The sequence below is a fragment of the Pseudorasbora parva genome, chromosome 22 (assembly GCF_024679245.1).
Source record: "Pseudorasbora parva isolate DD20220531a chromosome 22, ASM2467924v1, whole genome shotgun sequence".
Taxonomy (NCBI): Eukaryota; Metazoa; Chordata; class Actinopteri; order Cypriniformes; family Gobionidae; genus Pseudorasbora; species Pseudorasbora parva.
Window position 1 is genome coordinate 32623686 of NC_090193.1, and position 25309 is coordinate 32648994.

Genomic DNA, 25309 nt, shown 5'->3' on the forward strand with positions numbered 1-25309 from the left:
CCCCCTTTGCTGCCAAAACAGCCATGACCCATCATGGAATGGACTCCACTAGATACCTGAAGGTGCGCTGTGGTATCTGGCACCAAGATGTTAGTAGTAGATTCTTTAAGTCCTGTAAGTTGGATCTAGAGAATTTGGAGGCCAAGCCAAGACCTCATTGGTGTGCTCCTCAAACCATCACTGAACAATTTTTGCTTTATGGCAAGGCGCTTTATTCTGCTGATTTACGATTTCCATGAAAAGATCTGGATACAATACATGGTCTGCAACAATGCTTAGTTAGGTGGTTCATGTCAAAGTAAAATCCACATGGATGGCAGGACCCCAGGTGTGACCCAAAGCATCACCCTGCAGGCTTGCCTTCTTCCCATAGTCACTTCAGTCTGATATTCATCAATTCTGGTCCAATGTAAGCACAAGGATCTGGCTCGAAGGACCAATTTGTTAGTGCATCCTGGTGCCATGTGTTCCCTAAGTAAGTGACACACACAAACTTGGCATTCCATGTGATATAAAAGAAAACAGGATTCATCAGATAAGGCCACTTTTTTCCCTTTCTTTGTTGTCCAGTTCTGATGCTCATGTGTCCACTGTTGGCGTTTTCGCTGGTGGACAGGGGTCAGCATGGGCAACCTGACTGGTCCGCAGCTATGTAGCCCCATACCCAAACAAACTGTGATGCACTGTGTATTCTGACACCTTTCTATCAGAACCAGTGTATGTTGTTGTTTCTGTTTTCTGTTTGATCGGACCACATGGGCCAGCCTTCGCTCCTCAAGTGCATCAGTGAGTCTTGGCCGCCCATGACCCTGTCGCCGGTTAACCACTGTCCTAGGCGATTAAGACTAGGCTATTTCCTAGGCAGATATTGAGCACAGGCAAAGCACTGCTACTTGGGCGCAAAGATATCACGGCTCTCATCCGCACGTCCTCTGGCTGTTGAAAGATCGCAATGTGTTGCGTGATATCTTCTTGTACTTGTTGTGAATACAGGCCACAAGAAGTAATTAGTTTTACTTGTTGGTTTTTTGTTGTTGTTGATCACTTTTACTTTGGACATGCTAGCTGGCAACATAGGATTCCATTCATTATGCTAAGCTAAGCTAGCGGCACCCCTGCCAAACTAAAACAATTCATGCACTGAGACAAAAATGCATTTGCTCACATACCGGCATCTAATGAATAAGACCCATTTCTAAAAACAGTGGAGTGTTCCTTTAACATCACTGTATGTTGCAAAAAAACATTTTGTCACAATTGTTCATGATTGTGATTGAGGTAACTTGCTCTTGCATGCCGATTATTCAAAGGCACTTGTTCCTCAAAGATCAGGTGAGCATTTGTCTCAGAGCAGCGCTGGCAGAAACTAGGGGAAAGGTCAGTGTTAAGTGTTCGTCTAAATATGTTCTCTACAAAGTGACCCGCTATCAGCCAGACTAATGCTGGCTTTGCACCAAAACGCTGTGTGATATGTGCTATTTATAAACCGCAGTGTGTGACCACAAAGAAAGCAGGGCATTTACTATAGGCCGCTTTTTCTGCAATTCCTTTTTTCAATTCCTTTTTTAAGTTATTAACGGAAAAACATACCTTTTCAGAATATGCTCAGTTTAGCAGTGTGGGAAATCCCAGTGTTTTATCATAATAAGCTGAATGGGTAATTATATGTCTGACTAATGTGAATTCTGGCAGGCAAAGTATTAAACAGCTAAATGTTTGAAAGGAGAGATCAATCATATGGATGTCCCTTTATTAACATTAAGAACATTCTGACTGTTCCACTAAGGAATGGAGACTGCAGAAAATGTTCTTTGAGTCAGAGTTTGGCAGACGTGGGGTAGTTTGGGTTCAGGAAGTGGCTCACTGCACCAGAAAGGAACCACATCTCGGAACACAAGGAATATTGTGAAACATTTCCAGTATGGACATACAATTCCTCTGCAAATGTATTAAATGTTTATTTGCAATAAAAAGGGCTTATAACAAAAGCCCAAAACAACAACAAATGACTTCTCTGGGGTGAACTGCATGATACTGGTGATGACTTGGACACATAGAGACACATCTTTTACAAATACACATACATAACATACACAGTGTGAGAGATGTGTATCAAGTAATAGATCAGTACACAAAAAAGACACAAAGTTAATAAACTGAACACACACACAGAGAGAGCTGAAGGATTTTAAAGCAGCTTTTTCAGTTCTTCACTGCTGGTGGTAGAAACAAAGATGTACAAGGCATTCCCTTCAATTATTCCTCTATTTTTCTTCATCAGTGAAATTGTCGTTTTTTTCTTAATTTGTCCATCTTCTGTTCTTCTTCGGAGAGCCCATCTATCTCGCTCTGCTTCCTGTTTTCTGTCTGATCTTGCACTTTCCTTCGTGTCATTGATCTGTCTATCCTCCATCTCCAGTCCCTCACTGGCTACTGCATCCGCTTCCTCCACTCTTCTCCCCTGTCGCCGCTTTCTTGCGTCTCTTGTTCAGCAAGGGGTTACTGGAGGCGTCTAAGTCTTTAATCTTCACCTGCTCATAATCGACACGCATGGTGGCCAACGCACTGGTTAACTCTTCCTACAGACCAAGAGAAAGAAAGAAGAACAATTAGAAAAGAAATGTAAATGGTATAACATGCTAAACTTAAAGGTACAGTAAACGTTCTGAAAAATGTTGTCGAAAGTGGATCAGACAGAGCGGCACAACAAACTTGTAGCCAATCAGCAGCAGGGGGTGTGTCCACAAATGATGAAAGAAGAGAGAATGGGCAAGAGGGAGATTTAAAGAGAGACATTACAAAAGAGGAATATCTGTGGAAAAGAAGGATTATCATCTGGCGTTAATATCAGAAAAGCATTCCAGCGCTGGCGTTGTTTCTGCTCCATATGTGAGTAACATTGGTTTTGAGTGTGTGCTACTGGGGCTTATTGCACAAAACTAGGATAAGGGACTAAGCCGGGATATCTTGGTGATCTTGTCATCTGTATGCAAAATTTAGTACACCGCTGTAAGTGTAAACGTACCCTGAAGGCACACTCACACCACGAACAATAACGATAACGAAAGATAACTGTAAATTAGCGAATAAATTCAGCCAGGATCACCAAGATATCCCGGTTTAATCCCTTATCCTAGTTTTGTGCAATAGGCCCCTGGTGACTAACAACAATATCTTGCTATATACTCATGTACTGCAGGTTTATTTTCTGTTCTTCTGTGCTGTTTTTTTGTGAAGCTTTATTTTTAACTTTAGCTATGATATATGAAAGAGACATCCACTCTTGCATTACCTGTTCGTGCAGAGGGGCGGAGCAATGAAGGGAGGGGTGTGTTTGTTTGGGTGATTTTATATATCAACAATGCTCAATAATAATTCTCAGAAATCACTTACTGCACCTTTAACTGTTGATAATTTACACACCTGTTGAGTTTATTGAATTACTTTTATTATTATCCACACACATACATCTTTTTTTATACACACACATACAAATTCACGATCTTAATGGTTAATCAATGAATCATTTGGTATACCTACAGATTTCTATAGATATTGATTCTATAGACATAGCTTCTATAGTACTTGTTTGCAATATCCGATATGGCTTACCATATGATGAATTGTCATTATTTTAGATGATAACCACCACTACGCTCAAAGTTTATGCATGAACGTGTGTGTGTGTGTGTGTGTGTGTGTGTGTGTGTCTATGTGTGTGTGTGTGTGTGTGTGTGTGTGTGTGTGTGTGTGTGTGAGAGAGAGAGAGAGAGGTAGAGAGAGGTAGAGAGATAGAGAGAGAAAGAGAAAGAAAGAGAATGAGAAAGAGAAAGAGAAAGAGAGAGAAATGCGTGTAACTGAATGAAAGCATTGCATCAAGTTCTGAAAGAATGACTAGCTGTCTTACAAGTGTGATCAATCTGGAGTTTTGGAAATGTACTTACTAAAGTACCGAAGCGAATAAAAAAACCTCTAATAGTGTGAACTAGACCCTAATCTAAAGTGTAAAATGTGACCATATATATAAAAGTTTTATTTTTAATATTTTATTCAATATTCAATAACATATATGTTAAATTCCATGAGTATATATTTAGCAAGTTATTTACAATAAATCTAATAAGATTCAAATGAACTGGGTATATTTGTTTTGTTGCTGTAGTGTGGCTCCCCCTTGAGGATAGGGACGGTATTACAGATACTAATAACCTCACCGATCTTCAGTTTCAGATGCCACATAAAAATTACGTAAGATACTGAAAAGGTATTTGATATTATTCTAAACAAGTACTGATATTCTGTCAATGTGCAGTGCATCCTCCGCTCACCTTGACCTCGTCCCACATCTCGCTGTCTTCCGCAAGCACTCGTGTGGTGTGGAGGGGCGTTTGGGGAACCACCATGGATTGCTAAAAAAAAGAAACATCTCAGTGTTGGAATCAATAGCAGTGAAATTATATCCAAGAAAAAATAAAAATCAGCAGAAATACTTACATTGATCCAGGGGTGGTTCATGAATTGTTCAATGGTCATTCTTTCACTGGGGTCAGTCTTCAAGAGCTGGTTAATCAACTGTTTGGCTGGAGGAGAATATATTATTATTATTATTATTATTATTATTATTATTATTATTATTATTATTATTATTATATCAGTAAGGAGGAGTGTCTCCATAATCTAGATCAGTGTTTTTTATATATATATATATATTGTGTAGCATAACTGTTGTTGTTGTTTTACTATATATTAGTGCTTTCAAACGGTGAATCGCATCCAAAATATTCCTGTTTACATAATATATGTGTGTGTGTGTTGTGTATAATTATTATATTTCAATACACACACATACATGGATATATTTAAGAAATTTTTGAATGTATATATACACTGAGGAAACTAAGTATTTGAACACCCTGCTATTTTGCAAGTTCTCTCACTTGGAAATCATGGAGGGTCTGAAATTGTCATCGTAGGTGCATGTCCACTGTGAGAGACATAATCTAAAAAAAAATCCAGAAATCAAAATATATGATTTTTTAACAATTTATTTGTATGATACAGCTGCAAATAAGTATTTAAACACCTGTCTATCAGCTAGATTTCTGACCCTCAAAGACCTGTTAGTCTGCCTTTAAAATGTCCACCTCCACTCCATTTATTATCTTAAATTAGATGCACCTGTTTGAGGTTGTTAGCTGCATAAAGACACCTGTCCACCCCATAAAATCAGTAAGAATTCAACTACTAACATGGCCAAGACCAAAGAGCTGTCCAAAGGCACTAGAGACAAAATTGTACACCTCCACAAGGCTGGAAAGGGCTACAGGGAAATTGCCAAGCAGCTTGGTGAAAAAAGGTCCACTGTTGGAGCAATAATTAGAAAATGGAAGAAGCTAAACATGACTGTCAATCTCCCTCGGACTGGGGCTCCATGCAAGATCTCACCTTGTGGGGTCTCAATGATCCTAAGAAAGGTGAGAAATCAGCCCAGAACTACACGGAAGGAGCTGGTCAATGACCTGAAAAGACCACCGTTTCCAAGGTTACTGTTGGTAATACACTAAGATGGCACGGCACGGAAGGTTCCCCTGCTTAAGCCAGCACATGTCCAGGCACATCTTAAGTTTGCCAATGACCATTTAGATGACCCAGAGGAGTCATGACTCATGGGAGAAAGTCATGTGGTCAGATGAGATCAAAATATAACTTTTTGGTCATAAGTCCACTAAATGTGTTTGGAGGAAGAAGAATGATGAGTACCATCCCAAGAACACCATCCCTTCTGTGACGCATGGGGGTGGTAGCATCGTCCTTTGGGGGTGTTTTTCTGCATATGGGACGGGGCGACTGCACTGTATTAAGGAGAGGATGACTGGGGCCATGTATTGCGAGATTTTGGGGAACAACCTCCTTCCCTCAGTTAGAGCATTGAAGATGGGTCGAGGCTGGGTCTTCCAACATGACAATGACCCGAAGCACCCACCCAGGATAACCAAGGAGTGGCTCTGTAAGAAGCATATCAAGGTTCTGGCGTGGCCTAGCCAGTCTCCAGACCTAAACCCTATAGAGAATCTTTGGAGGGAGCTTAAACTCTGTGTTTCTCAGCGACAGGCCAGAAACCTGACTGATCTAAGATCTGTGTGGAGGAGTGGGCCAAAATCCCTCCTGCAGTGTGTGCAAACCTGGTGAAAAGCTACAGGAAACGTTTGACCTCTGTAATTGCAAACAAAGACTACTGTACCAAATATTAACAATGATTTTCTCAGGTGATTAAATACTTATTTGCAGCTGTATCATACAAATAAATAGTTAAAAAAATACATTGTGATTTCTGGATTTTTTTTTTAGATTATGTATTACAGTGGACATGCACCTACGATGACCATTTCAGACCCATCTATGATTTCTAAGTGGGAGAACTTGCAAAATAGCAGGGTGTTCAAATACTTATTTTCCTCACTGTATATATATATATATATATATATATATATATATATATATATATATATATATATATATATATATATATGTAGTGGAATGGCAATCAAAACAAAAGCAACACTGTCCTCTAGTGGGCAACAGCCATCATGACATTTGACTGGATTCATAAATACTAGGTGCATAATACACATAAAATGTTTGACTGGGTGCATAAATACAAAATGCCCCTTACCCTCCTCAGACACATCGGCCCACTCTGGTTTGGGAAACTCGTACTGGCCCATGCGGATACGCCGCTTCATCCCTGGAGAAATGGCCTGTCCTGTGTTGGAGTAGAATGGTGGGAACCCACACAACCTGTAACATGAAGAGGAACAAAGCAGTTTCAGCTAGCTTAATAAAAGCTACAGCCTTTAAGAAAAACAGCCTTAATTTAACACCAAGCAGAATCGTTATACTCACAGGATATACATGATCACACCCAAAGACCACATATCACATGATTTGTCGTATTTCTCAGGGCCTAAAACCTCCGGGGCTAGAAAAAAGATCATACGATTACTTTAGAAGACCAAGTGTTATTCTTCATTATCTATTTACTATAACTCTGGTTCTATCTCTGTTTGAATGGAGGTGAAGAATGTACCTTTCATGATAAGAATGGCTTACTGACCTACATAATATGGCGTGTAGCAGGGCGTCTGTAACATGTTATGCAGCGAAGTCTCTTTAGCAAAGCCAAAATCTGTTAATTTGAGAACTCCAATGTCTTCTTTACTAGTGTAGAGCAGGTTCTCTGGCTGAGGAGAGCAGAGGGATCCTCAAAATATTGTGAACATAAATAATGCACAATCCCAGTTTTCTCAATATGTAACTTGAATATAATGGTACTCTTATTCTTATAGATGGTAGTAACAGTCCATTTGTTACCTTGATGTCTCTGTGTGCGATTTGCATGTTGTGCAGATAATGGATGGCTGTGCCGATGTCTCTCATGATCTCAGAGGCCTCTGCAGTTATAAAAGAGAGGTAATACAACGTCACACCAGAGGCTCTTCGTGATTATAGTGTAAGAGAACGGGGAACTTCAACTGTGTGTCTGTCTGAGTTTAGGCCTGTGTGTGTGTGTGTGTGTGTGTGTGTGTGTGTGTGTGTGTCCAAGTTTTCAGTCTGTGTGTGTGAGTGTGTCCAAATTTGAGTCTGTGTGTATGTGTGTGTGTTTGTGTGTGTGTGTGTGTGTGTGTGTGTGTGTGTGTGTGTGTGTGTGTGTGTGTGTGTGTGTGTGTGTGTGTGTGTGTCTGAGTTTGAGTTTGAGTTTGAGTCTTTGTGTGTGTGCGCGCCTGTGCCTGTGCTATAAAAACAAAGAGGAAGATAACCCACCTCGCTCAGTGAAGGCCTGGTCTCCTCTGGCCTGAATTTTGCTGAAGAGCTCTCCCCCCTCCATGCTGACACACACACACACGCACACACACACACACACACATTTTCTAATTATACAGCTTAATGCACAAATTCACAATCACAATAAGCTGAGTTTCTTTCCCAGCTGAGCATGTGCAAAAACAACAACAGCTTATAGAAATGAAGAAAATCACAGAATTGCCAAAATGTCCAAAAGCAAGAGGGAGAGAGGAAATTAGCTCTAATGTAACGTTTGTCTCTGAGAATCTCAGACTATGACAGTCTCTCTCTGCTCCTCTGAGTGATGCACTTACACTCGCAGAGAGATGAGAGCGCTCTCAGGCACCTCAGATAAAGCACATCACAGCCACTTAATACAGCACTCAAAGCCACCGTTTGATTAAACAGCAGCAAAACCTAATCAAAGTTTTGTGGCTTTGAGTCCATGTCTATTAGCTTTGCGGTTGTCTATTGTAAAGCTGGCAGAATTCACTTTTAGAATTGAGAATTTACAGTGTGTCTTTGTTTAATCAGAAGCTTTCTAAAATGAGAATGTCCCTCCCTCTAAAACCACATGCAACAAGCAAGGAGCAAATCATGATTCATGACTGCTTTACTATTAAAGGGTTAGTTCAACCAAAAATGGAATTTATGTCATTAATGACTCACCCTAATGTCGTTCCACACCCGTAAGACCTCCGTTCATCTTCAGACACAGTTTAAGATATTTTATATTTAGTCCGAGAGCGTATCCAAGTGTATGCACACTATACTGTCCATGTCTAGAAAGGGAATAAAAACATCATCAAAGTAGTCCATATGTGACATCAGTTAGTTCATTAGAATCTCGTGAAGCATCGAAAATACATTTTGGTCCAAAGATAACAAATACTATGACTTTATTCAGCATTGTCTTCTCTTCCGCGTTTGTTTTTAATCCTCAAATAAAGATTCAAACGGTAATGAATCAGCAGATTGATTCATGATTTGGATTGTCACAATCCAATGTCACATGATCTCAGCAGTTGACACGTGATCCGAATCATGAATCAATCTGCTGATTCATGACCGTTTGAATCTTTATTTGAGGTTTGAAAACAAACGGTAAAGAGAAGACAATGCTGAATAAAGTCGTTGTTTTTGTTATCTTTGGACCAAAATGTATTTTCGATGCTTCACGAGATTCTAATGAACTACCTGATGTCACAGATGGACTACTTTGATGATGTTTTTATTCCCTTTTTGGACATGGACAGTATAGTGTGCATACACTTAAATACGCTCTCGGACTAAATATAAAATATCTTAAACTGTGTTCTGAAGATGAACAGAGGTCTTACGGGTGTGGAACAACATTAGGGAGAGTCATTAATGACATCAATTTCATTTTTAGGTGAACTAACCCTTTAAGAATACTGGCTATTTTTTAAAGGGTCCTTTTAATATTTTTATGGGTATGAGTCTTGTGGTGGCTCTTACTGAAACAATACAGTCCAAATGGACGAGAATAAAATGGAAAAACCAGTGAGGTATTACTAGTGAAAATGAGAACTGAAACCTTCATTCAGAGCAAGACTGTGACTCAACATCACAAGATGTCATTGAGTGCAAAATAGCAGTAAGTTCTGTTTTTTTCTTGTCATGTTTTTTTTTTGTATGAAATGTCACTAGTCAAGGACTTCGACTGACTGCATAAAAAGAGCTGCTCTATTTCTGGCAGCCGAGCATGATGAAAAATGACCACTGAAAGCACTCACCATTCCATAATTATGAGAAGACACTTTTTCCCACGATACATGTTTTCATAAATGTTGAGAATCCGAACTATATGTGGCCCTCCAGATACTCGCCAGTGCAGTTCCACTTCTCTCTGGGCTTTGGGACACTCATAAAGAATCTAGCGAAACACGAAAAAGATATAGACAGTTTGGTCAAAACAAATCAATGATTTTATTCTGTAAAGATGCACTAAATTGACCATAGTGACAGTAAAGACATTTAGAAAATTACAAAAATTCAAACAAATGCAGTTCTTTCCAACTTTCTATTCTTAAAAAAATTATCATAATAATAAAAATAATTCTTTAGCCTCCAAAAGCCTCATATTAGAATGACTTCTGAAAGATCGTGTGACACTGAAGACTGGAGTAATGATGCTGGAAATTATAATATATTTATACAATAATATTTTTTTTACAATACTACAATTTTTACTATATTGCTGAACAAACTTTGAATGTGAATACATTAATTTTTGCATTCAAAATAAAAAGAAATGTTAAATAAAATTCTAATATATATATATACGGTTTAATGTAGTATTATTGCTTTATTGACAGTAATGGACGTCTGTGGTAATCGACAGCATTTCCCATACTCAAACTTCACCCAAAGATCAAAATCCTGTCTTTAATTCCTCACCCGCATGACGTTCGACACCCATAAGACCTCCGTTTATTTTCGGAACATAAATAAAGATATTTTTGTTGAAATCCGATGGCTCAGACAGGCCTCCATTGGCAGCAATGACATTTCCTTTCTCAAGACCCATAAAAGGCACTTAAGACGTTGTTACAAAGCCATCTCACTAGCCTGGATGCCAGCCGAACTTAGCCCCGCCCACAACATTTTTAGGTCGGGCAGTTCGGTCTGGCCTCGCTCCATAGAGGAGTAATTATCCCCGAACAGAAACTGTTCAGACCAATGAAATCATCAGGGCGGGCTTTAGACGATGACGGACAGCTGATCAACAGTAACGTAATCATCACGTCATCAAAGGGGCTTGGATTATATTTGTTCGAATCCTAAACGGAGAGCTTGTTTGTATATGCATTCACCTTCACAATTTCTCTCAGAAATGATGATCATGTTGGGTAAGTACTCTGTGTATTATTAAATTATTTTATTATTATTTTATCAGACAGGGTTGCCAAGGTTTTAAAACAAAACCCGCCAACTACTAGCCCTAAACAATAGTTTCTCGGGGGGTTCTCCAGGGGAAAAATGGTGTTTGGGGGGTAAAATTTGTGTTATTTTGGCGAGGTGGCCTGCTAAAATTTACACTCATGAGTCTTTATATCACATAATAGTCGCTTCAACCCGCGGACATAGAAAACAGCCCGCGGGGGAAAAACGCGGACTTGGCAACACAGTGCAGTTGAACTATGTTGACATTTGACAATGCGTCGCTTCGTTGCTCTGATTGGTTGTAGGTCTATCCAATTGAGGTCTTTCCTGGTTCGGTTGAAACACGCCCCATAATCACAGCCCAATGGAGCAGTTTCAGACTCATATTCTGACTAGAATTGAGTATGACCACGTCAGGCTACCATCTCACTATACAGTGGTTCTACAATCATTTTATGAAGCGACAAGAATAGCTTTTGTGCACACAAAAAAATAAAATAACTTTATTCGTCAAGTTATTGTCTTCTGTCTGCCTCACAAAGCTCCTCATATTCTCATTCGTGAGAATATGTCGTAGAGCCTTTCATTTCGCGGCTTTAATAAGGCATTTTTACGTGCACTCATTTGTTTCTTATGGTTCAGCCATCTGGAAATGCCTGAACCGTGCCTTTTATGGGTCTTGAGAGAGGAAATGTCATTGCTGTCTATGGAGGCCTGTCTGAGCCATCGGATTTCCACAAAAATATCTTAATTTATGTTTCGGAGATGAACAAAGATCTTACAGTTGTCGAACGACATAAGGGTGAGTAATTAATGACAGATGTTTTCATTTTTAGGTTAAATAACCTTTTAAATTAAAACCCAGCCTGATCTGCCGGCGATTTGATTTCTTCCTGCAACTCAGTCTGGAAATTTTAATTTCTTCTGCTTCTGTTACACTTTTACGGGAACCAATCACAGACTGGCTTATCCACCTGGTGCGCTATTGGCAGGTTTAACATGATGACAGATAAAAAAGATCGGCCTGATCACGCCTCTTGTGGTCTGATTGGTTGAAGGACTATCCTATTGCGTACAGAGTCATTTGAATAATGCCAGCTGATCACGTCTCTTGTGCAGAAGAAAATACAGAGCTGACTCCCCAAACCAATGTTCAATCTTAAATTGAGCTGGGTCTGGTTTAGCCAGACAACCTTTAAATAGTTTTCAACCTGAAACATTGCTTTATTTAACATCCACTGCTTTCCATCAGCTTGCTGCCCATTAAAGAAGAACAGTTATGCAATAGCTCATTTCATTTAAAGGAAAAGAACATTTCTATTAATTTCATGCAATTTACAACACAGATTCAGTACAGAAAGTCTTTCTGTGTGTCCGTCCCTTATCTCTCCCAAAGTAGGATTTCACAGACATGGCATGCACTGGAACAGAGTGAGACCTTGACATTGCACATGCATCCCATCAGAGTGTATTTTTGGTGCCTGAAAGCTTCTGCTGCAGTAACACCCAGTGTAACCTCTTGGATTGTGTCCCTTTTAAAGAACATGATGTCTATGATCAATTGATACTGACTGTATATTTTCATAAATAGTTTACAGTTGACATAGCAGCTAATTACAACAGCAAGAGTTATAATCACACAGGACGTCTTAACGGGAGAGTTCACCCCAAAAAATAAATGTTGTCATGATTTCAAACCTGTATGACTTCCTTTCTGTGGAACACAAAAAGTTTTTGTCTATTAAATGAAAGTCAGTCATTGACTTTGACAGTATGAATAAAAGAAGAAGAAAAAAACAGACATCTTTAAAATATCTTCCGTTGTGTTTATTACTCTTGTTGGTGTTAATTCCATCATATTAAAAACTATTTTTTTGACCCGAATAAAACCAGTTAAGGCAGACGTCACCATATAAAACACAATTACTAGCAAAGAAATGGGCTATATCCATTTACACATTTAAAAAACTTCAGGAATTGTTTACATGCAAGTACACAGAAATTGGGTTCTGGTATTAATTTCTATCAATTAACGCCCAAAAGCTGTTTGAACCACTTGCAGAGGTGAACTACATCCAATTTGATTTGACTCCCACCCACATTGTCTCTGCCTCTGTGGTTGATAAACTAAAAGTTCACAGTGTGTGTATAGATGTGTGTGGGAGAAAAAGAGGTGCATTATGTTTGCTTTCCGACTAACAGCAGCCGGAAGACAGTTTGAGTCATTTAACAGAGATGCCCGTGGGTAGGAGTTTCAAGGGCAGTGTTGTAAATGACTGACTGGGGCAACCTTTATGGTTCAGCCCTGATTCACTGAGATACAGAAACCACCTACAAAAAAAAATAAAATAAAAAAAAATAGTTGAAGAGCATCCGGGGAAGAGACCTCAGGAAACTCCTTTTACAACAATAACAAAACAGAAGCTGTGGCTGGAAGAAAACCACGAGAGTATCATATAACACATACACGCATTAAATCACATGTGCATTGCTTTTGCAGCATAAGCTTTATGGGTAATCTTGTAAAGTATTAATTTCTAAAGGACGATGAAATCTACTGTTTTGAACGAGAGCACTGTAAGATAGCACTAGACAATGAACACTTAGTAGTGGTGTAATCTACTTCTATAATTACTCACACCTGTTGCACGTGCAAGTATTAAACAACTCAGAAAACCATTTAGGACCTGGATAGCAATGCTCTGGCAACAGCCCAAAACACACTAGAACATGCATAGCAATGCCTTAGTCTCAGCCCTGAACACCTTAGAACATGCATAGCAATGCCTTAGTCTCAGCCCTGAACACCCTATGGCCTGCATAGCAACACCTTGGCAACAGTCCAAAATACCCTAGAACCTGCATACCAATGCCTTAGTCTCAGCCCTGTACACCCAAGGACATGCATAGCAATGCCTTAGTCTCAGCCCTGAACACCCAAGGACATACATAGCAATGCCTTAGTCTCAGCCCTGAACACCTTAGAACATGCATAGTAATGCCTTAGTCTCAGCCCTGAACACCCTATGGCCTGCATAGCAACACCCTGGCAACAGCCCAAAATACCCTAGAACCTGCATAGCAATGAATCCTGGCAACTTCTCAAGTGCACTCAAGGCGCTACATTAGCAATGGCCTGGTAATAACCAAGAACACCCAACAAACTGCATATTAACACCCTGGCAACCTAATTCACCTAAGGAACTGCACAGCAACACCCTAGCAACCACTCCGAAACCCTTAGCATTGCAGCTTTAGTTTAGCTTACATCATGAATGCAGATGTATGGACATGTGTTTATGACGAGAGTCACATATTTTGAGCTGAGACCATCTCAACGGTCTGAGTTAGGCCAGTAATATATGTATAATAATGAAAAATTGTATTACCACGAAAGCAATCAGTTTCCTCAACTTAGACAGTGTATGCAACAGGCAGTTCCTCAGCACATCTGAAGAGATTGAGAGCAGAATGCATATTGGATATATTGACTATTTAAGCTTTATGACTGTATTTAATTTCCTGAACCTACAGCCTTAGGATTTAATAGTCTCAGCTGTAAAATGAACCGCGAGACAATGAGTCTATTCCTCCTGGTTTCTGTTTAGTAAATAACATGTTACATTCGTTTAAGTGAGTCATTCATTTCAATGAGCTGGATGAATGTTGTTTGCTGATAACATCCAATGACACATACTGTACATATTTAGTTGTTTATTTATACGTCAAAATGAACTTTTGCAGTTACATTAAAACAATATTTTCATGTGACCTCATGAAGCTTATTTTATTTTTTACAGTTAGTGTAAAATATTTATGATGGTCAATGTAAAAAGAAGGTTTCTGTGACCACAGTTTCCTTAAAAAAAATGTACACAACTGAAAACAGATTGGGGAATTACATCTAGAAACAACATTTTAGTTTCACTGAAAAAAACATTTACAAATGTGTAGGGGTTTTGTCATTCTGTTCTGTTTTGTCATTTGAAGTGTCTCAAATTGATTTATTTGAGGTCAGCTTAATCATAACCATCTCACATTTGGTTCTTGGTCAAACAGAGACACGCACGAGTGTTTATATTACTTTCCATGTTTGTCCAAATCATGTTTTATGATAACATGTGAAACATGACACTCTGATCTGTCTAAAATAAGACCCTTGTAAAAAACACCACAGCATTACACAACAGTCTTCCCTTAGCGGCTTTATAAAAACTATTCTTATCTTATACTGTTTATTGGATCAGTTGTAAAAAACTGAATACTATTCGGGCAGGGTTCGAGTTTCATTCATAGCCCAGATAACTCTTATAAACCACTATAGCATAAAACTGACCCTCCTAAATAATGAACTTCTACAAAGAGAAGCTCTTGGAAATTCCTCAAACAGCTCTGTCACACTCTGCCTTCTCTGTTTCTCCCATAGGGGGAAACAAATTTCCTGCCCTTTGCATAGAAAACAGAAAGCGCCTTCCAGGTGAATCTTGCGGCACACTATGAAATATGCCAGGATTGAACAAAGGCTGAAACCTGAACAATGGCTGAGTGTGGAATCTGTGCCGAGAGATGAACTCAAACACTGAACAGTGAGAGTGGCAGTGCCAGGGCTGTAATGTGAACCAGTCGAGCATACGGTAACTGGCTGGACAATGGGAGTGATTTGAACAGGGCTCACAGCTCTTTGCCATTTTACAACCATGGTACTTTATTAGATTATGTGTATAAGAAACAAGCATGAAACAAGGTCCTGATTTTGTCTTATTGACTATAGTATATTATGTATATTATGACCATCTTCCTAATAATGTGTTGGTCCCACTTTTGCTTGCAAATCAGCCCTGACCCATCGATGCATGGACTCTATTAGACCCCTGAAGGGGTGATGTAGTATCTGGCACCAAGATGTAAGCAGCAGATCCTTTAAGTCCTGTAAGTTGCGAGATGGGCCTCCATGGAGCTGACTTGTTTGTTCAGCACATCCCACAGATACTCGACTGGATTGAGTCAATGCCTCAGACTCGTTGATGTGCTCCTCAAACCATTCCTGAACCATTTCTGCTTTGTGGCAGGACTAATTATCCTGCTGAAAGAGGCCACAGCCACCAGGGAATACCGTTTCCATGAAAGGGTGTACATGTTCTGTAACAATGCTTGGTCCACATGGATGGCAGGACTCAAGGTTTCACAGTGGAACATTGCCCAAAGCATCACACTGCCTCTGCGGCTTGCCTTCTTCCCATAGTGCACCCTGCTGCCTTGTGTTCCCCAGATAAGCAATGCACACGCACCTGGCCATTTACGTAATGTAAAAGAAAACGTGATTCATTAGACCAGGCCACCTTCTTCCATTGCTCCGTGGTCCAGTTCTGATGCTCACTGTTGGCACTTTCGCTGGTGGACAGGGGTCAGCATGGACACCTTGACTGGTCTGCGGCTATGCAGCCCTATACGCAACAAACTGCAGTACACTGTGTATTCTGACACCTTTTGATCAGAACCTGCATTACCTTCTCGAGCAATTTGAGCTACAGTAGCTCGTCTGTTTGATCGGACCACACGGGCCAGCCTTCACACCCCACGAGCATCAATGAGCCTTGGCCGCACACAACCTTGTTGCTGGTTTAAAACTGTTAATTCCTAGAATCACTTTTGATAGATACTGACACTGCAGACTGGGCACACCCCACAAGAGCTGCAGTTTTGGACATGCTCTGTCCCAGTCGTCTAGCCATCACAATTTGGCCCTTGTCAAACTCGCTCAAATACTTACCATTGCCCATTTGTCCTGCTTCTTACACATCAACTAAAAACATTAAAAAAAAAAAAAAAAAAAAAAAAATATATATATATATATATATATATATATATATATATATATATATATATATATATATATATATATATATACACCTGTACTGTAAACAAACACATATTTATACACATACACAATATCATATAGATATGTGTGTATATGTACATGTACACAAGACATGCATACACACAGACACACACATATGTAACCCCTCCTGTTGAAACTGCCCACTCCAAGTGGGACTCCAGCATGAGAGTCAGACGCTCTAACAATATATATTTATAGTGTTTCCTGTTCTAAATGTTTTTGAATGAGCACACCAAAAACTGAGGGACCAAGAACTACCACTTCCACTGGACTATACAGTATTTGCATGGTACAGAACTGCAGGTTGCAATATAGAGATGGCAGAAATAGATCTCAGGGGTTCGATCAGGCTGTAAGCTATCTTTTCCTTGTTGGCAGCCATTCAAGTCCAATATAGGAAATCAAGAGTGAATTAAATGAATTAGATTTAAAGGATGGCTTCCGTCCAGCTAAACAGAGTGGATTAAACAGCACCAATATATGCTCACATTCACTACACTCAGCCGTCAACATGCAACTTAATTAAAAGCCTGCCGAGATGGACAGCTCGACCCTATGCCTGTTTACCCTTGTTATTTAAAAAGCAGAGAGGATATTGGGCAATAAATTACACCTGAATGACTCATGAGATCAGGTCAATTTGATTTTCATTGTGTCCCAGCACAATGAGATTCGTTTAGGATAGCACAATATCTTACACAACCCTCAGGAGGACAATAAGCATCAAAAGCAGCTTATTTACATTAGTGTGATTAGCATAATAATGAACAATGGTTCTATCACGCTCAAGAGATATTTGGGATGGTATGCGCAAGTGAGAACCGGTGAGTCTCTCGTGATCACATTGGCTCTGTTTCATATTCAAATCCTGACTTCAAATCCTTTACGAGACACTAAACATGTTTTTCAGGTCAGTTGCTGTAAACCAAGTAGATATTTTCCACAAAGTTGTAAAGCACTACGAGAACAGGTGCAATCCAGACTTGCCAAACCAGATGGCCAGAAAAACCATAAGACATGGAAGTTTATAAATTCTTTTGACAAATTGCTTCCCAAATTAAAAAAGAGATACATCATTACCTGAAGTTTTGCTACACTTTGCATCTCTTTAAGTTCCTCCCACAAATCCCTGAAATATATGAATCAAAATGAATGAATTTCTAATTAAAATACAGTTGATTTCTAATTCATTCCAATGAATACAATTAGTATTTATTATTTCTAAAATATAATTAATTTTTAATAACTTACTAGAACTAACTTAATAAATAAAAATTGCACTCTGCCTTTACTGTATATGCATATTGAGTTCCTCGATCCAGCTGGATTATACTGGACAGTAAATCCATGTCCGTGATGCCACGTGGGTGACATGTTTCCATTACGCTGCATTAATGCTGTGTGTCACACCTCATCTCCTTAAAGAGCCAAGTCAGATCCGGTAACCCTTTAACTGGTGGCCCTCCAGTTTCCAAGAACATGAAAACCGTTTGTAACCCCCGGCTTTGCACGAGGTATGACATGACCTATCTACATATAAAGACACTTAATACAAGTAAATGAACAGTGACATCAGGTGTTAAAACTCATAGCGAAGACATCATTATTTTCTCTCTTGGCCATTGAAACATAACTAGCTCAAGGAAAGTCTACAGCCATCCAGCAATTCAAAAAGTCTGTGTTTTATCAAAGCTGTCAGATATATCAAGGAGAACAACAGGTAAAGAATGAATGTTTTCAAGACATAGATAGACAGATAGATAGATAGATAGACAGATAGATAGATAGATAGATAGATAGATAGATAGATAGATAGATAGATAGATAGATAGATAGATAGATAGATAGATAGATAGATAGATAGATAGATAGATAGATAGATAGATAGATAGATAGATAGATAGAGCCATTAAATAGATCAGTGTTAAAAACTTATTTTGATTGTCCCCGTTATAACTTTGCAACTAAATGTCAACTAGCTAACTCTCATTGGAGTAGTAGATGTATCTGCTTAATATGTGCTAACTCTTTATTGTGATCGTCCCCAAGAGACATTCAACAGACTTTAAGTAACTTCGCATTTACATGTCAACTCATTCTAACCCTAACCCTGCCAGTCTACTAATACTTAGTAGACATGTAGGTGCAACATTACTTATAGTCAACAGAATGTGTTTAATGGACCATCAAAATAAAGTAAAAACAATATTTGTACCTAAAATCACTTTATTATAGGCTATTAATATTAACTATGGTTACACTTTATTTTACAGTGTCAATGTACTTACCATAGTAATAACAGTAACTTATGCACAGTTACATGCAACTAACCCTCAACAAACCCTAATCCTATAGTAAGTAGGCTACGTGTTGTTCATTAATATTACTCAGTAGCCTACATAACTATATAATTACACTGTAACAATGACACCTTAAAAGTAAAAACTATATTCTAACCCACGGAAAAAGAAGTTAATGTCCATGTTATCTATCCCGTTGTGCTTAATGTTCTGAGGCATGAGGAGGACTTATTCTGAAACAAAACAACAGTTATTGCATTTGAACAGGTTTTCTTATGCTAGTTGCCCCTCCAAAAAAAAAACCTGTAGAATATTATACGAGATGAGACAATTTTCTCATCATAAATCTAAACATCTGGATCCCCATTACAACATGTGTGTAACGTAATTATTTACCTTCAGCGCGCACTTTTGTCCGGTTTTCTTGTTGTAGCACTCCACTACTTTGCCATTGACACCCAGACCCAACACTTGACTGGATACTTTGTAATCATCAGTCACGGCATGGCGTTTGATTTCTAGTTTGGAATAGACGGGCAGGGGGAACTGAGTGGAGTCGGTGTCCGCGGACTCGTTCTCTGGATGAGACTCGGCGCTCTCGCTCGATTCTGCCTTCTCGCTTTGCGCTTCGGGCTTTGGCTCGGTCTCGGACGGGTCCGCGTTGTGCGTTTGAGACTTTCCATTCTGGAGCATCTTTCAGTGCAGATGAAATGAAGGTATTAGAGACTCAACGTGGCTGAAGAGGGTCTTTAGAAATCCACAGATAAACTATCCGCGCCGGTCCCGCTGTCAGCGAGTGACGCTGTTCCGAAAATACACCGCTGATGAATTCCTGTGATGACTTATGGTTACAGAATTACTGCACATTTACCAGAATTAAGTCACTTATATTCAGATACATATAAGTAAAATGCCGGTTTCTACATTTCAAGTATTAGATTATCACACAAAAAATAAACAAAGAAAGTTGAATAAGATTTTGTCCAGCTAATAGAATTAATTCAAAAAACAGTGTTATCTCAATATAAAAGTCATATTCACGTTCAGTAGAAAAGGTCCCAGTTAAAAAAATGTACTAAAGGAAAAAGAAAGTCTCTTTTGTCCTGCGGAGTTCCCGTCATTGACCGTAAAACCGCTGTGTGTGTGTGTGTTCACATGGGGTCAGTTGCGGAAGCACGAGCTCCTGAAGCGCTAGTCTCTTAAAGGAGCCGCGCACATTTATTGATCGAGAGTGAGAGACCTAAAAAATGCACTAATCACAATTTTAGGTCTTCTAAACACTTTGTTCAAAATATCCCCCGTAGCCAGTGTGTTAATTTATATCACTGTATGTTTAGGCTACTGTTGTTATGGTTAACTAAAATTATTGAAACCAGTTTGGAAAAATTTCAAACTAATTATAAATATTAGGTGAAAAACTTAAACTTAGGAATGTAAAACATATAATATTTATATAAAAATTATATACATATGTATGTAAATATATAAATATAAATGTATATAGTATATGCAAATATTTCTTAGATATATTCAGGAAGAAGTGTGTATTTATATATACATAAGAATTATACACAGTACACACACATATATTATGTAAACAAGCTTTTATTTTTAATGCGATAAATCAATTGCCCAGCACTAAAAAATATATATTAATAACAAATATAGGCTACATGTTAATAATAACTGATGTATGTGTATAAATGAAAATGTGTTTGAGTGAGAGTCTAGTAGTCTAGAGCACAGATCAACGCCACACCCTGTTTGATCCAGTGCCCCTGGGTACGATCTGTGGGCAGCTCAACTGCAATCACGTAGTTGGTTGAGTGCCCGGTGGTGGAGAGAGTTCCTGTGGAGGAAAAACAAAACTTTTCAGATCTCTGGTAAAACATAATCAAATCTCAGATAATATCACAATGACTCCACAGGATGTACAGTACTAAAACATTAACAAAAGATTGTGGCAAGTTTCACAAAGAAAGGGTTTTCAAATTGCTCACCAGCACGAGTAAGGGTTTTGTAGATGGGACACACATAGATCCCAGATAGAGGAGGTTTGCGGTTGGGAACGGGTACCATCCAGATAACAGGCATCTCTGTGTAGAGCTCTTTGGGACGGGATTCAGCGAGCTGGCCTGTCTCTGCATCCCAGCGTGCCCCTTCTAGAAACAGACCGTGGATGAAGCAGCCGATGTCAGGCCTCTCAGTCAGCTCTTGTACATTTTCCTTCATAACCTAAAAGAGGGTTCAACAAAAGGAAATCCATTAAAAAGCTTGATCAAGACTTGTGGATAATAAAAAGATACACACCATGCTGTTAAGATATGCAAGAGAATGTTCTATTCCAATGTTTGACCTTCTCAGGTATACTGTACCTCTCTTAATGGTCTATCAAATATCAAGTTTGCTTCGAGAGCTTAATATGGAAACATAGTTGAGGCTTCAAATTGCATTACACAGAGTTTAATGCAAGAAAGCCTTGCCGTTAAAAGCAGATTATGCACCTTAAAGTCAAATGCAACGGTGTCAATGGAGACCACAGAGCCACGGGCAAAGTTCTGCAGGGTTCCTGTGAGGAAGGCCTGGGGGAAGAAGAACCCACTTATCCAGAATACAGCAGGTATGCCATCTGAGATCCAGTTCTGCAAAAAGCTTATCCGCTGGACCAGATCTGACACCCAGGAGGCCAACGGCTTAAGAGACGGATATGCCTGGGAAAATACCAAAAGAAGAATTTTATGCGAGCTGTGTCCCCATTAAAGCCCTGATTTCAGTGCACAAGAAGTTTGTATAGTCTTTACATGGCAACAAAAACAATCATTCCACAAATTCTGTGCATGCCTTGAATGGTTAACATTTGCAAGATTCTTACCTTGGCCTTCCATATATCTGGAACAGCATTGATGAAAAGGCTGTTGGCCATTAGCTCAAGTTGAGATGACATTACTACTGAACCTTTCAATGCCTTCACCAGATCGCTGAGACTCTGGGAAATGACTGCTGTTAACTTGTTATACCTGTGAGAGGGATAGAGAGGTGCATTTTTAGTGTGCTTAGTGACAAAGTGCACTGTAATCTACTTGTTTTATAAATACACCAAACCGATTTTTTTTGTAAGTCTCTTATGCTCATTTATTTGATTAAAGATAGAGAAAAAAGCAGTATCGTGAAGTATCATTAGTACCATGCTCAAGAAACATTTCTTAGTATTTCAATATTTTGAAAACCAGATTGAAAATCAGAGTTGTAAAAGAAAAATATCCTGGCTAATCCAAGCATTATAATGGCAGTGAATGGCAGCCCAGCCGGAAGCTAGATTTTTTACTTTGTAAAGTTTTAAATATGGATATTTTTCTTACGAAAACCCATCGATTCGCTTCAGAAGGCCTTTTTTATAATTATATAAGAAGGCCGCCATTATAATGCTTGGATTAGCCAGGGAATGTGTTAATATGACTCTGATTGTATTCGTTTAAAAGAAGAATGAATGTCATACACATCTAGGTTGGCTTGAGGATGAGTAAATCATGGGCTAATTTTTTTTTCTTTTTTAAATCACATCAAACCTTAACTTTTGTACAGTAGTGTATATGTAAAGGTCTTTGTATATAATTTATACATTAATTATGCACATTTTAAAAACTTACCTTATAATCTCCTGAACTAGGACAGTGTTCATAGATTCTTCATACATCACCGGGTATTTATGCATGACCTCCTGCACGTTGATGAGATTAGGAATCTTCTCCACAATCCCCTCCACTATTTCCTCAATGATCTTAATGTGTAGACGAGAAAAGAGCGTGCATTTTACATGATCATTTTACATCAAAGGTTGTAAGAAAAATCCATAATTGCGGTGTTAACACTGCAGCCGCTACATTAATCGCCACACTGCTGTGCATTTTATGTAGATACTATCAAAAAGAAAATGGTTTGCTTTTTAAAATGCTTAGTAAAAAGTATTTTACTGACTGCAAACATTTGAACAGTAGTGTACATATAAAGAAAATATTGGTATATAAAATGTACATAAATGCATATAGACACATACCTCCTCTCTGGACTGGCCTCCGCTAGCTGCTACTCTGGGCTGGAGCTTCACTAAAGTTCCCAGCAGTGCAAACGTCTCATTTTGTGCAAAGCTGATGTTGGCGTTGTCATGGAGGCCAAAGATCTCCGGTGAGTCATTTATTGGTAGACCACGAAAGTATGTCAAATAACCCTGCACACACAAAAAAAAAAATAGATGTACTGCATGAACACAAGACTGCGCTGAAGTGTGAGCCTGTGAAGGAACAAGGAAGAAGCTCCTTTTACATTGATCTGAGGTCAGCTTTATTGTTTTTTCATAATACTTGAGGTTGAGATTCCTTTAAGAAACATGAGTTCTGGACCTTGACATTATTCTCAGTGCTGATTTGTCTGTATTCTCCCGAAGGAGAGTAAATGTGTTCAGGGCCCAGGACAGCAGGGCAGTAGAAATCCTCCAAGATGTTTAGGATGCAGCGGCGATCCCAGTTGTCCGTCACACGACCCCCATAGTTTATTTCCCCTGCAGTATACTTTAGAACCTGAACAGAGAGGGAGAAAAAAAAAAAAATGAAAACCAGATCAAAAAAGATTTGTGAGTGTGGCTTCCTTTATTAATAATACAAATATAAACACTACATAATATAGATGTTCTGTAACTGCTTAAAATGGCAAGTTTTAGTTACTCAATATATGCGCAATCGGCTATATCATCATCATCATCATCATCATCATCATGTGGGGGTGGGTGGAAAGAGAATGTCTGGTTTTACCTTATATGGGATGTCCTGATACTCATCCAGGAACATTTTCAGCTGGCTTATGCAAATCTGCAGGTCCCCATCTGTAAATTCGTATGGAATATTAAATCCTAGTGGGCCGAATTTCCTGCGCTCAATGGCATTTCCATGGAAAAGGCACAGAGACAGGAGGAGAGCCTTAAACTCAGCTGTCTGCCAAGATATAAGATATAGAGAAAGAGAGAGAAAATAATAAATATTAACATGTGTATACTTTTGTAAACTACCATACACCTAAAGTTTGGGGTCAGTATAATATATATATAGTATAATATAGTATATATGTATATATATATATATTTTTTTTTTTTTTTCAGCAAGGATGCATTAAACCGATCAAAAGTGACTTTTATAAATACAAAAAAAATTTTTTTAAATAATGCTGCTCTAATTAATATGTTCTATTCATCAAATAATCCTATTCCTAATTATCCTAATACATATATCACAATATTACTCCGTTTACTGTTTATTTTTTGATTAAATACAGCCTTAGTGAGCATAAGAGACTTCTTTCAAAAACATTTTTTAAAAATCTTACTGACCCCAAACTTGAACAGTGCATTTGCTATATTCACACTTAAAGGTCCACTGAAATCAAAATGTAAGTTTTTTAGCTTTTAGTATGACTGTGTTAGCCTTAAAGTTATGAATAAGCTGGTATGCTCCAAAACTATGACAAAATTTACATTTTGGAGATATAAGCATTCAAAATGTACAGTCTCCCACTTCCTTTAAGGGGGGGGGGGGGGGGGGTGAAATGCTGTTTCATGCATACTGAGCTTTTTACACTGTTAAATACTTGGATTCCCATCCTAAATATAGACAAAGTTTCAAACACTAATGTTGGACGTTTGATGGAGTATTTCTGTGTTAAAAATACTCCTTCCTAGCCTAGAAATCTAGACGCACCCTAGCGGCAGCAAATTTAATCTGCCCGCAAATGTCGTCTAGGAACTCTCAATACCCTTCTGAGCTGTATTTCTCACAATCTGGACGGGCCAACCACATCGTGTATAGAGTCGGCGGGCGGGGCCATAATGACGCCGACCGAATTGCGTTTGCGTGCTTCTAGTAAACACAGAAACTGGCGAACGGCGGTCTTTCAAATCAGCTTTGACCGCGACTCTGGAAGACTTGGAGTTAAGCTTTTCTCTGAGAAAAGAACAAAGAACGGCACTGAAGTCATTCCTAAAAAGGGAAGATGTGTTCTGAGTTTTGCCGACCGGATACGGCGAATGTTTAATCTATCAACAAGCTCTGCTTCACCTTCGTTGCTCTGGTTGGTTGTAGCGCTATCCTATCGCGTGCAGAGAGAGTGCAACCGATTTGAACGCAGAAATGACGGAAAGCTTCACAACATCGCTTCAGTTGCGTCGCAAAAGTGGATCTCCACCGTTCACTGCTGTCAGGACTTTGTCAAAAACATACTTCTTTGGTATGATTTGGTAGAGCGGTCCCAGCGATAAAGGTTCGGTCCTGCTTTGGAAGCAGCCGGTGAGTAAAACTGCTTCAAATGTCTGTGCTGT

The 25309-nt window shown here is 39.0% G+C and overlaps 2 protein-coding genes across 3 annotated transcripts in view; both read right to left on the minus strand.

The window, feature by feature from the left end:
* Positions 1–1677: 1677 nt before the first annotated feature.
* mapkapk3 (MAPK activated protein kinase 3) lies at positions 1678–20093 on the minus strand. Its single transcript, XM_067431031.1, has 10 exons — positions 19345–20093; positions 9600–9739; positions 7822–7886; positions 7372–7451; positions 7115–7241; positions 6904–6979; positions 6674–6798; positions 4495–4580; positions 4329–4409; positions 1678–2579 (listed from the first exon to the last, which is right to left on the minus strand). Exons 1-10 carry the CDS (start codon positions 19639–19641, stop codon positions 2424–2426), a joined length of 1233 nt encoding a protein of 410 aa, XP_067287132.1. The 5' UTR covers positions 19642–20093; the 3' UTR covers positions 1678–2423.
* Positions 20094–20546: 453 nt separating this feature from the next.
* dnah1 (dynein, axonemal, heavy chain 1) overlaps positions 20547–25309 on the minus strand; it is a 45885-nt gene continuing 41122 nt past the window's right edge. For both annotated transcript variants that reach the window (XM_067431531.1, XM_067431530.1), the window contains 8 exons: positions 23754–23933; positions 23346–23522; positions 23003–23173; positions 22596–22726; positions 21821–21965; positions 21453–21659; positions 20949–21183; positions 20547–20797 (listed from right to left, as the gene is read on the minus strand). In XM_067431531.1, coding sequence (XP_067287632.1) covers positions 20676–20797; positions 20949–21183; positions 21453–21659; positions 21821–21965; positions 22596–22726; positions 23003–23173; positions 23346–23522; positions 23754–23933 — 1368 coding nt within the window. In that variant the 3' untranslated portion in view covers positions 20547–20675. The remainder of the gene's footprint in view (positions 20798–20948; positions 21184–21452; positions 21660–21820; positions 21966–22595; positions 22727–23002; positions 23174–23345; positions 23523–23753; positions 23934–25309) is intronic.